This window comes from Amblyomma maculatum, chromosome 7 (assembly GCF_055883805.1).
Source record: "Amblyomma maculatum isolate TAMU_Amacu chromosome 7, ASM5588380v1, whole genome shotgun sequence".
NCBI classification, from domain to species: Eukaryota; Metazoa; Arthropoda; class Arachnida; order Ixodida; family Ixodidae; genus Amblyomma; species Amblyomma maculatum.
Window position 1 is genome coordinate 26,972,488 of NC_139350.1, and position 18,745 is coordinate 26,991,232.

General features: G+C 45.0%; 1 protein-coding gene across 1 annotated transcript; it reads right to left on the reverse strand.

Moving 5' to 3' along the window:
- Window positions 1-4,142: 4,142 nt before the first annotated feature.
- Window positions 4,143-11,594, reverse strand: LOC146182858 (TNF receptor-associated factor 5-like). The gene is made up of 2 exons (XM_084608958.1): window positions 11,449-11,594; window positions 4,143-5,593 (listed from the first exon to the last, which is right to left on the reverse strand). The coding sequence occupies exons 1-2, from the start codon at window positions 11,461-11,463 to the stop codon at window positions 4,469-4,471; spliced, it is 1,140 nt and encodes a 379-aa protein (XP_084465084.1). The 5' UTR covers window positions 11,464-11,594; the 3' UTR covers window positions 4,143-4,468.
- Window positions 11,595-18,745: the final 7,151 nt, after the last annotated feature.

The window sequence follows — 18,745 nt, forward strand, 5'->3', positions numbered from 1 at the left end:
GCTAAGTATCGGCGTACAAAAAAACAAAAAAAAAAAACAAAGCAAAACAAATTAAAGAATTAAAAAGAGAAATAACATCGTCCATGCATGTGAAACAGTATTGCGTCATACCCTTAACGGCGGAGCTTAAGTGACGTCCCCCCCACTTTTCCCATTATTCGGTTAAATCAAAGCGAATCACAAACAACTTACCTGAAAGAAGACACTCACTTTGAATGTACTAATGCAAATCGATTGTGCGGTCAAGGAAATTTATTTCGCCAACAGTGAACATAGCACTCTTTTTTATGGTCTCCATCTTGGTTGAACTGCGGCACTACTGCACTTTGAGAAAATTGCCGGTAAGGACGTTTCAATTACAGTACAAAATCTAGTATATTGCTTTCAATATAATAGCGTTATTTTGTGTTATTAGAGAGGTATTTTATTACATAATCCTGTTTTTTGGTACAGAGCAGTTGAACTGGTATAGCTCCACAATTTCGTATTGCTTGACCGTCACTCACTAGACATGCTGCAGTCACCCTTTGAGGATTGTTCTACCACCATTTTTAATACGCCTTGTTTTCACGCGGCTCACGCTTCCTTTGGCAATGATTTCTCAATCCTGATTTCGCATTGCCCTTATCGTCGCGTTCTCCTAAACCATGGCGAAAGTTGAAAATTTTCAGCGCAGAATTATAGACCGGAAACAGGAATATAGACTGTAAACACAAATATAGACCGTAAACACAAATATAGACAGTAAACAAAAATATAGACAGTAAACAAAAATATAGACCGTAAACAGAGAATAGTTCCATTCTGCCTAACAGTTGCGCCACAGGGACGGAAGCCAATTCTCCCCTTCAGAACGCATGGGCGCGCAGTGCGGACTACTGCTGTACCGCTTGTGCAAGAATGCCAGCTGACTTAAACACCGGTGCTTTGATGCAGGTGTCATCTGTTTTGGCGAAGTAATCTGCGGGGAAGTAGAGCTCATGACCATGTGGTTTATTGGCGGAAGAACAGACGACGCTTTCTACATATGGTGCCCATCATGGCTTAGGCCGCCGTTTTTCTCGGAGGTGTATCACGAGGTGATGTTTCCTTCTGGGAGCTGTGGAAATACGAGACCGACCCTGAAGTTTTCCAGGAGTTATATATTGCGTATTTGCACTGCTGCTGCGTTATTTTCGTAAGATATTAAAATATATCTTGGCTGCAAAACTTCTGAACGAGTCGTCTCTCGCCGAAAGCGTGACCATAATCTGGACCCCAGCACACGCCGGTCTCGCCGGCAACGAGGCTGCCCACATGCTCGCCCGCTCCTCGCTACCTCGGGGTGCTGCGAACGCCTCCACAACATCTAAAACCAAAGAATGTATAGGTACCTTTAGGGATGTAACCGACAACTTGAAGAAAGACCGGAGGATATATCCGCCACCGGTTAGATCCCTGAGTAAAAAGGAATCGTACGACTGGAGAAGACTCCAAGCTCGAAATTTCTTTTCGCCCCTGTGGAGGAGTTGGACGGGTGCCAGAGGGCGGAAGAGGGACGGTGCAGAAACCGAAATTTGTAAATTTTGCGGCCACGTGGCAACATTAGATCATATAATATGGAGATGCGTTCGTGCCCCAGGGCGCAACGCGATTAAAACTAGCGATGAATGGGAGACCACGCTAAGAAGCTCCGACGAAAAAACACAGCGATTCGCCGTCCGCCTGGCGGCCGAGGCTGAAGACCTCTTCTCCTAGACGAGGCCAGGTGTCCTCTGGCCGCGGTGTGACAGACTGCCTCCCCGGACGCCTGCGTGCGGACTCGTAGGTGGCTGCTGCACCATATTCGGCGGAAATAAATGTTCTTCCTCCTCCTCCTCCTCTTGGTGTCGCTGTTAATTTCTACGCGTTCATAATGAACTGATTGTGCTAAGAGGGAAGGTCAGTGGGTGCATCTCAGGGAAAGTGCTTACTTTAAAGAAGCACTGATGCAATACATGTAATAATTGCTGCTTTTATCAGACTTATGCACTGGTCAATGGAATTTACCATGATATTTTTTTTTATATTCCCGCTTCTTCAGGCTGCCTACTGTGGGTGCTGAATTGCGGTGCAGTTTCCAGTCACTTTCGCCCGAGCGCCGCTGAGCGCCTGATGCAGCCTTTTAGCTGCGTAATAGTCTTTTGAAGCCAGGACGTTTACAGGAGGTAGAATAATATCTTATCAATTGCAGGGATATTACACGAGTCTATATTCAGTAATAAATATGGCGCACAATGCTAAACAGTGAACGTTCATATTGCGCAAACCAGCACGGTCTGATCCTGCTTTCGCCCTTTGCGCGAGAAAATTGAAAGGAAAGGTTTCAGGCGATATTCGGCTTGAAATCTGTTTAGTTTTACAGTATAAAGCTATGTTTTCCACAGAGAGCGTGAGAGGGAATTGAGAAAAAGAAAACGCCCCCACGGCTGACGGGCTTGACGACACGTTGTAGTCAAAGCCGGCAGTCCGAAGGTCGCAGTAAATGAACTACGTGGTTAAATTAATCATTTTGTAGCACCTGCTATGCGCTCTCACAGGATGCTTTTGGGTTATCTACAAGCTCCTTCTCCTCAAGGATAGCGGGTACGCAGTACCGCGCAACCGGGTGCCAGCGCTCTGGCAACCGTCAAACCAGCAGACCCGAAGGCCGGCGATAGCGGAAGGGTCACGTGACCAAATATGGCCACGTCCATGCTCTCGTGCTGTAAAGGGGTTATAGCACACGCTCACAGGATATACATAGAAGCGGATGTTGGTTATCTTAGAGTCTACGGGTTCTAACGCCCCGAAAAAGCTCAGGATTTGAGAGACGCCTTAGTAGAGGACGCCTTAGAGAGGGTTCCGCAAGTTGTGAACACCCGGGTCTTTTAACATGCGCCGATATTCCTCCATCGCGAAGCGGCCTTTTGGGCTTTTTACCTCCACCTAGAAGCGGCCGCCACAGCCGGAATCAAATGCTTGCATGAAGCAATAAAAGCTCCCCTGACGGAAAGCAATGAAAGATGCTCGGCTTCACTTATTTCTACACTAACACTATCATTAAAATTGCCATACAGGCCTGCCACAACATCGGTGTCTGCATATGCTTCTGCTGCAAGAGCGCTCTGGAAGGCAACATGTTCACGACCTCCGTTTCAGTGCGGAAGGGATACTCAGCATAGTAAACGTCAACCACTAATCCTGCGTGAAGTTTTTACTGTGCTCAGAGAAAGGAAAAGCTTCGGAGTGGTGCGGACTCAAACTCAAGGATTTCTCGTGGGAAGACAGTACGGAACCCCGCAACTACTTCTGCTACGCCGCAACGTCGCAACATTCTCTCGCACTGTGCATTGCATGTAGTCACCTCTATCAACTTCAGTCTTTGGAAAAAATATTTCGAATATCCTGCTCGCTTTAAGTATACACTAAAACAAAACTACTGCTTATTAAGTACTTTGCACCTACTTTACTGCAATGTAGGAAAGCGCTGTCTGTCGGTTTAATTGAGGCGTTGTGGATCTGATGTCGCAATATTTTATGGCTGGTACGTCATCCGTAGGCTGTAGTGAACAGCGCTCGGAACGTATTGGTAAGGAGGAAGATTTAACACGGGCTTGCAAATATATTCAATAATCTTCGAATGTTTAAATTCGCTTCACCGGATATAGCCGTTGCAGGCGTGGAGCCAACCACCTTCTCTTGATGTACGCTCTCCCAATCTGCTCTCAACCTTGAGTGCGAGCAACGTACCATTCTGCCCAGCCATTCTAGACTGAGACGCTGATCGATTGGCGCGGAGTGGTTATATTTCGTTGACACGTAGAGGGTAGTTAAAAGTTCCTAGGCCGAAGGTTTGCTTCTGGCCGGCATATTCTGGCACTTAAGATCTCAGTAAAGCTATCAATTATCTCAGAGGTTAGAATGCTTATGCTATCCCCCAGAGATGTTTCGATATTTGAGGTCGTCGTAGCTGCCCGATTATACTGCCCAGAAGCAGACACTGTGGCCTGAGAACTTTTGACTACCCCTGTACATCATAGGCCCCACCGGCTTACAAGGTGGAATACCTTATAATGTTCAAACGTTCTTAAACTACACTTTATGCCACTCTCTTGCCAATACTGCACAACCAAATATTTTATTTTGTGCTCCGACGCAATGGAAAGAATCAGTAAGATACGCTTTCAGTTTGGGACTTAATGGCCTTTATTACGCGATATACCGTTAGTGTTCAAGTTTATTCAGAAGAGTTTCTCAGTATAACTTTACTAAAACGCTTATATGAACGGTGAATTATATAAAAGCAAATATTTTGAAAAAGCTGCGGCTCTTCACGAAACCAATTGGCGAGACGCGCGCAGCATTAGGAAATAGCGTCAAAGAAAAAAATAAAAACCAGCTAAACTTGAAATACGTGTTATACGAGTCCCTAAAGTCTCGAAGTTTTGGCCTAAGTATCCACAGAGGACTATCTGGTCCACGATTCCAGAGTTTTCTCGTGGACAGGCGTTTCGAATTCGGCTTTTACTCTTGCCGGAAGCTGCTCTCTGCACTTCAGCAACTCGTACTTCAGCAGAAGCTGGTCGTCTTCAACGTAACCATCACGCTCAAGGTCGGCCAGTAAAAACGAATGTTTCAGGACGTATATGCCTGTGTTTGCCTCTTCTGCCGGTTTCGAAAAGTATTCAGGATCTTTCTTTTCGGGCTTGAAAATACTTGCGCTCTCCTGACCAGACACCGGATGAAGGACGCTAAGCCTGATGGCATGTGAAAAGGGCCATTGAAGAACATCGTCGATCACACCCTTGAGCAGATGCATGCGTATATGCAGTGACACAGAGCCACCATCATTCTGGAGGCGCACACCGGGCGACATGCAATAGCCGAGAAGATACACCCGATCGCACATGAAATTTATGCGCCCTTGTCTCACTGCAATGTCTTTGAGAGCGGTCACTTCCGTTACGCTGAAATGGCAATAGGAGGAATTGAGTGATGTATGGGCCAGCAGTTCCTCAAACCGAAGCAGTGTCTTGTGCTTGCTCTCTGTCATTTCCATTTGCATCGCTCCAATAGCCTGTTTTATGGAGAGCAGGTCTTGAGAGATTTCGTTTAGAGTAAAGCTTGGTGTATTCAACCACTCTTCCACTTCCTCGTCAACAGGGCAGCATACTTCAGGTGCGCTTAGCTTAAACCCGCACCGTGTTTGCTGCGTCGATTCCTTATCTCCGATGGCTTCTCTCAAAGCGTTTATTTCACAGCAGACTTTGCCGATGGTTTGGCTCTGTTCTCGGGTCTCCGTGGAAACTCTCCGCAAATCAGCCTTCAGGTCTGCCACGTCTTCCTGAAAGAACGCCAGTAAAGCTGCCGACGTTGCTGTTTGCTCTGACGGTAGTGGGTCCTCGAACGCGCCCGAGATTACGAAATCCCTGCAATCTGATCTGAGGTGCACCCAGACATCCCCGCAACGAATGGTCGATGAACACCGCGGACAAGACGTGCAGTGGTATTCACATTCGCTTTTGATGTGCTCGGGCAGCCTGGATGCAGGCATCCGTACTCCGCAGCCAGATTCTTCATTGCAGCATCTGACCTGAGAGAAAAAGTTGAGTTTATGAATTGCCAAATTCTTTTTTGGTGCCTGGAAACTTTTTGGTGCCTGGAAAGAAGAACCCCTGAAACGTTTCACATTTGTCGAACAGCAGACATGAGCAATAGCTTTCTCGCTTCCAGCTCTCGAATTCTTCTTGACAGAGTCCAGCCAACCCAGCAAAAGCAGAAAAAATACAGAATTCAATTATTTTAATTACAATAAAGAATTGAGCTCAGGATCAAATGAAATCGTTAGCACTGGTGGAATTTAGACAATTGGGCTGTTAAGGAAAAATGGGAGACTTATGCTTTGCCTTAAAAGGTGAGACCCCCAATCTTAGCGCCCTCCGTTATACTTGGAATTTATTTTTGTCCAAATGTAAATTTTTGAGCGGCCCAGGCAAAATTTAGGGGTGACCTGGACCAACTTTGGTGGTGATAATCGAACTGGACGTAGTCCATTATGACTGAATATCAATTTTGTCTAGATCACCAATTTGAGGCCTAGAAGAACGTGTCCATTGCCGATGTCCAAAGTATATTTTACCAGGCCCGCTCAATCAGGTGGAAATGAGACTGTACGCCATCGAATTCGACTTTGCAAAACACTGCCTCTTCTTCACGCGTACCAGGCGTGAGCTGGAGCGTGCAGTCGTCATCGACTGGACCATCGTAGCACGTTGTAGGACGCTGCAAACGTAACCAATGTGTTGGGCGTCCTGCACATAGGTTTCAAAATTTACGCAGGTTGGCGATTGGTCACCTGTGTGGTGACTTCACATCCTTTCTGACTAAACTTAATTGCTCCACAAGAAATACAAGATCTTGCTCACGTTGGTAGCCTCCAAATTAGTACTTTCACTCTAAATGCTCTCCTTTCTGTCCTAAAATACCGCATCGACGAAGAAGGATTCTTTATATCCTTATAAAAATCTTAGAGGTTTATCACCCTGACTACGCAAACCAAGCGGCCATTTTCTTTTTAAATTGTTTTCTGCCTAGTGGCTCCTACAGCTGTGTTGTTTTCACAGGTAACTTAGCTGTCGGGTCCACAAGACCGCAATGGTACAGTCAGCCTTTCGACAAAGTTTCGCAGTGCTAAAATGCATCGCTGGAAACGCAGTTGGGTCTGATGTTGGAAACACAGATGCTAGGGCGGTCATCTTCCACGTACATACATATGCGGGGAACCTCTTAAATAAGGTTGTCTTGATAGGGTTTGCGTACCTACAGCACCCCTTAATTGGTGCAGGCGATCATCCTCCTCGGGTCATTGCACTCATAGGAAACCGCATCCATCCTGAGTTTCAGCCAAATGTTACTTCGGAAGCTCAATATTTAGATGACCAGGGATGAAAACTTAAAGAGCGAGTGAAGTCGGTTTTAACCCCCTCCACATAAACACGTTTGCCATTATTGCAACGTAGTCCTGCCGCTGTGGCTCTCTTGTTAGCGCGCTCTAATACTGATGTCCAGAACGCGGAATCGAATCCCCGGCTGCGGTGGCCGTTTTTCGATGGACCAAAAGCAAGGTGGCCGTGTACTGTGTTACATCCGTACGCATTAAACAATCTCAATTGGTATGCATTTCCTTCCGGAATCATCCATGGCCTGCGGCGTCCCTCATAGCATGCCTCTTTGGGATGTTGAACCCCTTTTACCGTATGCCATACCAAAACGTACTATAGCATGCAATATCCGTAACTAACATAGCATTCTATGTCGTATGAAATCTATCTTACATAACATGCTATAGCCTATAACACACCGTAATTAGCATACCATATTCTATCATACCTTAACATACCATACCAAAATTTTCCTACAACTCTGCCGCGGTGGCCCAGTGGTTACGCGCTCGGCTGCTGATCACAAAAACGCGGGTTCGATCCTGGCTGCAGCAGCCGCTTTTCGATAAAGACCAAAAGCAAGGCGCCCGTGTACTGTGCGATGTCATTGCAAGGTAAAGAACCTCAGGTAGTCTTGTCCATGCGTCCCCATAGACTGAGTCGCTTTGAAAGGCTTAACCCTATAAACCGAGCCATTGCTGTAGCTTAGGAGGAGTTCAAGCTTCAAGTTCGAGGAATAACATGTGAGAACAGTTCGATAAGTCAACATTCTAAAAACTCAGTCAAAAAGCTGCTGCTCAAGAGCCCTTATAACCCTCATGAACTAGAATGCTAGGCTTCTGTCTGGTACACGGACGAAATATCTGCTGTGAAGTGCCGTCTTCAGAAGACCGACGTGAACGCTTTGGATTGGCCGTATCCGTTCTAGCACCACTTGTGCCTTGCACTCCGAGCAACATTGGGCACACCTTGCTTGACGAGCGCCAGCAGGCGGCTGTGAAAAGAATGTCTGAACTCTACTGTGGTGGTGCCTTGGTCACACAAGCACACGCGATATTGTTTTAGAGTTTAAAATATGCATCTACCTGTTTCGCCCCTATTAAAGTAATGGTAACACTTATGTATTGGTAACACTTCGTGTCCTTTGACGATGAATGCGTGATATTAAGCGACCCTGCAAGCTTTAGGTGAGTTGTAAACGTCGCTGTTAAACTAGTTTCCAAAACGACCGGGCCCCATGATCTTGCAGGTGAATTTACACATGACATTTAGATGTCTTATGGCCTGTTCTACACCAGTTTTTCCCTACTAGTATTAGCGTTGGAATCCTAGCTGTCACATGTAGTCATCACGAAGGTGACTGCTGTATACCTATACCGTTTTTTGATGGAAACGAATACTTTCACAAATGTTTTATGGGGTTGGCTGCAGTGCGCAATGTTTACTGGAATATGGCCTCCCCAGACGTGTCTCTTGAGGGGTCCGTTAATACGGTACAATATTATACGAGGGCGCACTGCATTTTAGTACTGCTGCAACTCTCAGGAACACTTGAAAATGCTTCAAATCGAGAATCTAAAGGCGTGTGAGAGTGTGCACCGGTAATTCATTTGTTTTTTAGTTTAAGAGAAAGTCAGTGTGTGCGTAGTCCCCAAATGCACTAAAACGCGGGGTTTCACCAGCTCCGGCAGCGTTCCGCGCGACGCAGCGATCGCAATGCTCAGTTCGCGTACAGTTGTTCAAATAAAAAAACAAAAATCTAAATTACACGTTAACCCTAATGAAGTCTACAAAGATCAGTGGAGATGGTTGCTGTCAAGCCTACCGTAAGTTTTGTCATGGTACAGCTGCGACGGAAAAAGATTAGTACAAGTGACTTGTGACCATAGCAGAAAAATTGCGATACGCGTTGCTATCGAAATTTGCCATGCTGAAATTTCCAGGCAAATTCTATTTTCCGAATTTCAGGTGGCTGGTAGAAATCAGCACGACCAAAAGCATGCACTTGAAATAATAGCTTGCGAGTTGCTTTTTGCTAGAATCACGCGCTACGTTGCTTCGCACGAAAGTCTGTTTTCTTTTTTGTTTTAGCTGGTGTTGCGAGCAGCCGTATTTTCTTTATCGCACTCTTCCCAGAAAACCCGCAATTAGCTGGATTTTATGATTTTGCTGTGGTCTCACGTAGACACTGCCGCACATTGCTTTTGACAATGCATTCCCCAGCCATTTTCTTAAAGGAAAACTGACAAAGTTACCGCTGCTCTCAATGCCATCACACACAGAAAAAAAAAAAAAGACAACCATGTGTGCAGCGACGTCGATACATAATTCTGACGACAAGAGATACACTAGCTTTAGTGCATGGTGCAGTCTTCTGGATTGGGCATCGTCCGAATGGACTGATTTTCTGCCGGCCACCCGTGCTTTAGGAAATGGCACGTGCTTGGCACTTTCGCCATCAGCGCCTTTGGTGAAAATAGCACCGCGTATAGTAATTTTTCTGCTCTAGTCACAAGTCACTTGTGCACCTGTGCGTTGAAACGATGACGCGGGCTGTAGGACGGAGAAAGACTTCGGCGGCGAAATCTCCCTTTGGACTGTTCCATCCTCCAACGAAAGGAAGCAACTCAAGGGCGTCCATGCAGCACACGCCCGTCGGGGCTGCTTGTTGATTTATGGTTTCACTATTTAACAGTGTAAAAACGCCTTTGCTAGAGCAGTTTTTAGCCGCTTGATTTAAAGCGGCTTATCCTGCATATGTAAATCGCAATTTCTTCCCCTTCATTTTCAGCTAAAAATCTCGAGACATGCATCTCGTAGTTAGTAGCGCCCTGCCTACCAAAATCATTTCACGAAAAGAAAAAAAAAACAGTCCATAACTCAGGCCCACGGGTCAGTGACATTTCCCGTTATCATATGTGCTCTTAACGTGTAGAAGACAATAATCGACTTTACTCAAGCAGTATGTACGAAGTGACCTCAAAAAAGCAGCGGCCAAACGAAATATGTCGCTCCTGGATTCTCTTCGTTCTGAGCGTGCATATAGCTTGCACAGAAACTTCAGCCGAGTAAAATATTGTGAAACGATCATTTGAAATTGAAATTGTTTGCATAGAAGACTTCAGTGGAGCACTCGCGGTGTGCCGCGAGACCAAAAGGAGGAATTACATTGCACCTGAAGTGTCCCGTAAGTGCAGATGACTGCTATTCATTTAAAAGGCGTACTAAATAAGGCGGAAACTTGGGCGAGTTGGAAAGGATTTGAATCCCTGAAAGCGTGGCGTTGCAAAACCTTCGCCTAAAGAACGCTGGGTTTCCTGAAGAAACCATTACATCTGTCGCTGAAAAGCTACTGAAAGAAGTGAGAATTGGACGGCGACCAAACCGTGAAGATCCCCATCGGCGTACTCGACTTGTGGCTATGCGCTATGTGCACAACGTGTCGCACCGTTTTAAAAAGTTGGCAAAAAAGTGCGGCGTCGATCTTGTATTGACTGTCCCAAGAAAGCTTGTGCGGCTGTGCCCTCTTGTGAACGGTGCGGCAAGGCAGACGATTTGTGCTAAAAAGCACCAAACGCAGTTCGTCCCGTGCAAAGTCGGCGTCATGTACGAAATCCTGCTCACTTGTGGCAAGGTATATATTGGACAGTCAGGTCGATGCTTAAATGAAAGGCTGAGAAAGCATCGTTTGGCCGCGGGATCTATATCAGCTGGGGGAATATCGCTGATCACTGCAAGTGGTGCCTCATCAAAAAACACCCCGGCGACCCAAACCTCGTACCCTGCACACCGATCCCTCAGAACACGCGCGTACTAGCAACCAATAAGGCTCAATCAGAAAGGGAAATTGCCGAAGCCCTATGTATAAATAAAAAAGGCCAAAACTGTGTCATCACTCCATCTGTGTATTTATCTGATAAAGAGCTATCGTACCTTAAGCGTGGCACCCTCACTACGCATGTGTGATGTGCACGTTGGGATTGTATATATGACATGTTGCTTCAATAAACGACAGTTGATGACTAGCGTCCGTCCTGTTCTTATGTGTTCCTCCTTCATCTAATGTCCCTTGTGTGTTAAAGAAGCGTTAGAAAAGAAGATTTTAAATGCGTACTGAACGCTGAAGCACTGTTCAATGAAAGACAGCGCGGCTATCAAGACCACGCCTCTGTTCCTCAAAGTTTCAAAATAGTCTTTAATCGCTCGGCTTTCGAACCGGTTATAATATTTCCTTTGGCATGATGACCTAAGCTAAGAAGGCCATTAATAACGCGTCACTTAGCAGAGCAACAAGAAACCGAGCGAAAAATAAATAACGGAAGATACTGGCCTTCGCTCCTGTCCTAGTATTATACACCATAGTCGGGCATCCTTCCTCCGGCCCACAACTGATGCTCAGGAAAAAATAAGCAATATTCTCCTTCACTACTGGACTTACGGCGTAAACAGAAATATATACCTTTATGCACACATCCAGTCCTGTCGGTTATTAAGTTTCCTTTCTCACCTCTCTCTGCAGCATCTCATCGGCAGGGGACTCCTTCTAGTCGACATCCTCGCCCTGGGACCGCTGGCCGTCGAGCGGACAGACATGCGAGCCGTCTTGAGCACACTGCTCGTAACAAGCCACGCAAAGGAGGTGCATGCAGGGAAGCAGTGCGTTTGTCTTTCGTATCAATCCGCAGGCGCTGCACACCTTATTCTGAGGAATCGGCTTAACGAAGCGCAGTTGCCTCCAGTCGAGCGAAGCGCAAAACCCGACCAGCGTGTACTGCAGACTTGCACGATGCATCGTCCTGGGTGTCCTGTGGCCGCACAGTGCTCTGCTTCCACTTCCTCAGCGGTTGCGCAAAGTGCGCCCTTATGGTTCTGCTCCAAAAAACTGTGAACGCGGCAGTCGCATCGATATCTGCTGCCTGGAATTCAGTTGGTTGCAAAGTTTGTGCGCGTACGTACGTCGTAAAGCAACCTCGAAAAGTAAATTTTTTTACGAAAAGATACAAAATCTTCAGTGTTTCTGTTGGTTATCTGAGTACCGCGATAAACGAAACAAAAGTGATCGTAGCAAAACGTCTTACGCATCTTGCAACGGGATCCCAAGTCAAGTTCTCAGCTACACGTGGCAGATTACGTTATGTGCTGCTTCGGCGATGAGGTGTTTTAGCGCGGTACCTTAAAGATTAGCACTTCGCTTATCACAACCCTAACGCTGCAGGTGGGAAAGTATTTTTTGAATCGTTTCTTTGCCCAAGTGTCGTCAGTGTGCTGTCCTTGTCATGCATGCTTATTTGCTCAGCTTATCGGCACCGCCCAGTATTGGATCCTAGCCCGTAAATTCAGCGCTTGCTATAGGAAGCCATGCGCCGAGTATGCGCCATTCTTATGCATGCTTTCCTTCAAGAACCCTAGGGCTACGGGTGAAAAAATTCAGAACAGAAAATCAATAACTGCAATTTTGTTTCAAGCAAAAGCCGAACAGATACGAGAAAAGACTTAACAGAGCCACGAAAATTTCGTCTGTAAGATAAAACTCTGCTGCCCAGAAGGTGTTAATTGCAAAGGTAACAGCTACTAATTTAAATGCCAACCTAATAATAATGTTGAAAAATCCCAGTCAGGCATTGCATTGAGAAAAAGCAGTAGATATTTCCTCAAGCCATTACCATAGACAGACATGTTGCACCATAACGAGCATGCACGGAGCCTGTCTAGGGCATTGTGGGCGAGGGAGTAAGCGGGTACAGCCACAGAAAACTGTTTACAGTACGCCGGCTGGCGAGAAAAAAAATATACGAGTATCCAAGTGGTCAGGCAAATAACATGAATGGCAAGCGTAAGATCATGGGAAGATGTACAGCTGCCCAGATTTTTAACAATATAGAGTGAGCGGCGATCAAACTGCTGGTCAGCGCCTTATAGCGACGATAAGCGTGCAACACGGCTAGAGTTTGTGCATGCGTACAAAGGTGGAGCGTCGGCTGCTACACTGTTCCGATCATGAGATCACACGTCCTGCCATATTATCTGTTCGTGAAAACCCAAAGGGCAGTAGAGCGCATGCGCACGAATAACACGCGACACTTAGACGTGATTTCCTTCCTTTTTTTTATTACGAGCGGCCACACTGGAGAAGCAGAGTTAAAATAAGAAAAAATAAAAGAAAGGAAATAAATACAGCAGCACATGGAAAGCATTGACTACTATTGCAACCTTCTGATTTGAGCAGCCCTCTGTATGGTGGAAACACAGTAAAGAGGCACAAGCAAAGCACGTGTGCTCTACTGCACGCCGGTTTCTTTTGTTTTTTTTTCTGTTTTTTTTTTCTTTTACAAGAAATATTGTGGCAGGGCGTGTGTCGTCGTGATCTGAACAGCTTACTAGATCTGGCCCTACCTTCTTACGCGTGCGCGAACTCTTGCACGCTTATCGCCGTTTTAAGGCGATGACCAGCAGTGTGGTCGACGCTCGCGCTATATTATTAAAAATCAGGGCTGCTGTACGCGCTTACTCCGTTGGAAAAATAGCAGCCAACTGGCTTATGTGCCAACACAGAAATTTATTTTCAGGCCAATTCGCTTGCGAAAACCTTTTGCCTAGCAGTATGCACTCAAGAACACCTCGTGCTCACTTATTGATCAGAAATTGCTGGGGTAGAAAACTAACTTCTGTAGCCAGCATTGTTTGACAGAAGTGGCGCATGCAAAACCTAAATAAGGAGGCCTCGATGAAGGTATCGGTCATGACTCATGCGGTGATAGAGTTACCGATGAAGGTATAAGGCTGTTCTAAACATGCACAACAAGCACTTCCATTGTCAGGGATCGTTACTAACATCCGCAGTTTGATTTCAAAGCGCGACATTCTTTCGAATATTGTCAAATCATCCTCCAGCAACCTACTAATCTTGACGGAAACGTGGCTAAGTAGTGACGTTTCTGATAGTGAAGTCCTTGCCGACTTTCCTAAATTCCGTGCTTTCCGTAAAGACCGTCCAAATAGAAGGGGAGGGGGGGGGGGGGTACTTTATTGCAACTGCACAGGAGCTATCATGCACGGTCATTCACCTCTTATCGGATATTGAAATAATATGGGCCTTGTGTCATGCCTCACCAAAGTCAGTTGTAGTAGGCGTTTGCTACAGGCCTCCTAGCAGCCCAGATTTTCCTCAAAGACGTAATAATGCATTAAATGAAATTAAAACCAAGCATCCTAACACGTGCACTATTTTATTCGGAGATTTCAAGTTTCCCAGTATCGACTGGCATAATCTAACCGCTACAGGTAACAGGGATGCTAATGATTTTCTTGACGTTTGCCTTAATCTCGTTCAATCAATATCCGAACCAACCCGTGTAACGGATGACTGCGCTAAGATTCTAGACCTAATATTAACGGATAGCCATGAATGCGCTCATTCTATCACCTATCTACCAGGTATCAGCGATCACCAAGTCGTACATGCCGGCTTCACGATTAAACCATCTTCACACGCAACATGAAAGCGAACAATGCGACTTTACGATAAAGGGAACTATATTGCTATAAATAATGAACTTCGTGCATTTTTACAAGATTTTCAATTTAACTTTCATCAAAGATCCGTCCACGAAAACTGGTTCATGTTTAGGAGGAAAATTGAAGATTTGGTCTACAGGTTTATTCCCAACATAAATATTCGAACTAACCCTCAAAACCCTTGGTTCACAAACACACTTAAACGTCTTGAAAATAAAAAAGAAGCGTCTTTTCCGCTCGGTCAAGTTACGCCCTAGTCAAAGCGCTTAGAACAAATATTACGCAGCTGAAAAAACGTATTTACTAAATATTCGAGAAGCCAAACGTACCTTTTTCCATACCGATCTGCCTAAAATGTTGACTTATACTAACCCCCGCAGGTTCTGCAAAGTCATTAACCCCCAGCACACACGCACTATTTCCCTCACCGATGCATCGGGTGCTACCATCTGTGAAACTGAATGCGCCAACATGTTCAACACAGCCTTTTCATCCTTATTTACCAATAAAACAGATCCGACATTTCCTCCAACGCATGGCTATTATCCAGGATACCATGCCTGCTCTTACATTTTCTCATACAGGAATTTTGTCCCTAATAGAAAACATTAAACTTTCATCCTCGGCTGGAATTGACAATATTAGCGCCAAAATACTGATTAACACCAAATATATATGTTCATCCCTGCTGTGCTTGTTATTCACTCAGTCACTCCTCACAGGTCAACTGCCCAAAGAATGGAAACATGGGAAGGTTGTTCCAGTCTACATATCAGGCAAAAAAAACTCACCACTAAATTACCGTCCCATCTCGCTAACTAGTATTCCCTGCAAAATCATGGAACATGTCATCTATACCCACATCATGGCATTTCTTGATTCCAACAATTTTTTCCATCCTGCTCAGCACGGGTTTAGCCGAGGTTACTCCTGCGAGACCGAACTTTCTACATTCGTTCATGACCTGCATGCTAACCTTGATTCTAACCTATAGACTGAAGTCATATTTTTAGATTTCGCTAAAGCTTTTGATAAAGTACCTCATAAACGCCTACTGATACAACCTTCTCGATTAAATTTACACCCCGATATATTGAAGTGGATTAAAGAGTTCTTGACTAATCGATCTCAGTTTGTCTCCATTAACAATGTGAACTCTAATTCACTGAGGCGTCCCCCAGGGGTCTGTGCTTGGCCCGCTACTCTTTCTCATATACATTAATGATTTGCCCTCAAACGTAACATCTAACATACGCATGTTCGTTGACGACTGTGTACTGCATTATATATTCTCACCACCGCTGACCAATCTTATCTTCAAAACGATCCTAAGGCTGTTCAGGACTGGTTTAACGAGTGGCTAATGGAACTTACCCCACGTAAGTGTAATCTTTTGTCCATTAACCGTCGCCGTAATCCTCTTGTTTTTCCTTACGTAATCTCTGAAGTTCCTGTACAACTAGTTCCTTCATATAAGTATTTAGGCATAACATTTTGTAGCGATCTTTCTTGGAGTATGCATGTTACTAACATAATATCGTCAGCAAACATGACGTTAGGTTTCCTATAACGCCATCTTCATCATGCTCCCGAACACGTAAAGTTGTTAGCCTACAAATCATTCGTCAGGTCCAAACTAGAATTTGCATCGCCCATTTGAAATCCTCATCAAGCGCACCTCATTAATGCCCTCGAATCTATTCAAAATCGTGCCGCTCATTTGATTCATTCATCGTATTCTTATGACATCAGCATTTCCTCCTTAAAAACAGTATTATCCCCCTTATCGCTCCGTCGTCGCATTGCCAGCCTATCTTTATTTCACAAACTTTTTCACAGCCCTATGCGCATCGCACCTTATATACTTCCCCCCGCACGCATATCTCATCGCACCAGCCATCAGCTACAAGTTGCCCGTCCACGTTCACGTACCGTCGCGTTTTCAAATTCCTTTTTTCCTCGAACAGCTGCAGACTGGAACGGCCTTTCGGATAACATTGCTCTCATCACTTGCACACCACAGTTCATCGAAAATGTCACAACTTTCCTGTTATTGTGATTATGTATTTTTACTCTTGCCACCCCTTATGTAACACCCCTTTTAGGGACCTTTAAGGTAATAAAATGAAAATGAAATTAAATGAAGGAAATATACGTAGAAAATAAAGTTGAAATCATAACTTATGAACAAAAAAATCACAACGAAGGAATCAGAAGTGTGATAACATTCGAGGAAGACACATGGGACTGGGCCAGCGTTGTCCCTTATCACCACGGCTGTTCATGATTTATCTAGTGAATATAGATAGTCACGTAAACTATAGTATCCTTCTATTAGCATAATTGCAGCGCGTTGAGGTTTTAGTTGCTTAGATAATGAAATTGTTTGCAGGTGCTGAATAGAGACGACCGTAAACTGAACTCCGTTTCACAAGGTATTCTCAGGACTACAAAATTTAAGGCGATCTGGTTCAATCAGGATGGCGCCTGCTGCATAATTGTTCTCCCATGCTTTTGTCGCCAACTGTGGTACAGAAAGGCAGGCGCAGTATCATGTAGTGCGCGCAATCTTGATTGGCCTATGGTAGACCTGTACGTTTGTAGTGCAGCATGTGAAACAGAGTATAGACATAGGTTAACACGGGACAAGGAAACACGACACAGAATGTTGACTTTGTCATTCCAAAGCAATCGAAAAGGACAGAAGAAATAAAAACAAATGGAAGAGAGGATTTGGAGACGCGTGGAACCGCAAGGCGAGCCATCAAATGGGCGCCGTTAACGGGTCCCATCAGGCGGAGCTCAAGTGGCCACCCTATATTTTCCGACTGCCGTCTACGGCGGCAGCGGTGGCTTTTCAGCGAAACGAGTTGCATACGCTATCGCGTAAAAATATGCTTTGCTTTCGCTTGTCCTTTCTTATGAGGGTGTGTCCCTTTTAGGTTGCGTTATGGGATGTTTTTGTTTATGAGTAGCTGTCCAAGTAAAGGCAAACGTATACGAGCTGGGAAGTAACATCAAATGCTGAGGTATGGCAACGCTCGCACTATTTCATTCCGTAATTATTTTGGTAATTATTTCTCGCTTTCAGTGGGTGTGTGTTACCTTTAGGTTGGGTTTACAGACACTTCTGCACCGCAATAATTGTATAACTACCTTATATAGCGTGTCCCAGCTAACTTGGACCAATATTTTAGAACATTCGGTTAGCCCTAGCACAGTTAAACCGATTCAGAGCTGTTCAGAGTAGACTATGCTAACCTCTAGTATTTTTTCGTTCACTAAAAGTAAATAATTAGTGAAGACTAATTAATTATTTTTGTAAATACTGGCTTGAGAGAAAAAGTTTAAATGCAGAAGTTGCAGATCTCGAAAACCAGGTAGCTACGTTGTTTCCATCAAACTAGCGTTTACGAGAAGTGATATTTTTACCAGCCGAAAACGAGGCCTGGCGCAAAAAATAAAATAAAATAAAACTTCCTCGTTACAGCGGCGTCACTTTAAAGCTTCGAGTCGCGCCCGAGATAACAAAGTCTGCTTTTCTTGGTTTTGCTCTCTACGATGTAGCTGGTTGTACGCGCTTGGTGAATAATTTAATGTAACAGCTGGTCACGTGACAGCATTTTTTGAAGGCCTATATATAGAGCGGCGTAAGTCGTAGCGTGGTGGAAACAATGTACCTACTTGTTTGGCGAGAAGGTCTACAACGTTTGCATTAACACTTTTTCTCTCAAGCCAGTAATTACAAATAGCTAATTAGTCTTCACTAATTAACTAACTTTAGTGAACGACAAAAATACTTGAGGTTAGCATAGACGACTCTGAACTGGTTTCACACTGCTAGGACTGACCGTGTTTTTTAAAACCTTGGTCTAAGTTGTTAGCTGAGACATCCTGTATATCCATCCAGATAGGCGGAAAAAGTTCCAGGACCCTACAGTTGAGAGATAGTAATCATGCATCGCCGTAGCCGATCACGCCTTGTGTAAACCTGCAACACACTGCTGTGCATTGAACATCGTCGTTTGATGAAGTTCCATCTGCGCCATTTCTTGATTTAACCTAGGTAAATGCGCCATACGTAAACGCCATCTCACTAAAGACAGAGACCGCAGCCGTGCCAGCCAGGCTACCGGGACCATTGAACAACTAGAAGACAGACTAGCTAGTTACCGAAAAGCTTAACAAGCGCGGAAGCGAGCCAAGATTGATGTAGCAGCACCAGCTGCGGTTGCGTGCAGTGGTGAATGCACGTGAAACTCGGTTCCAGATATTTGAACTTCTACATT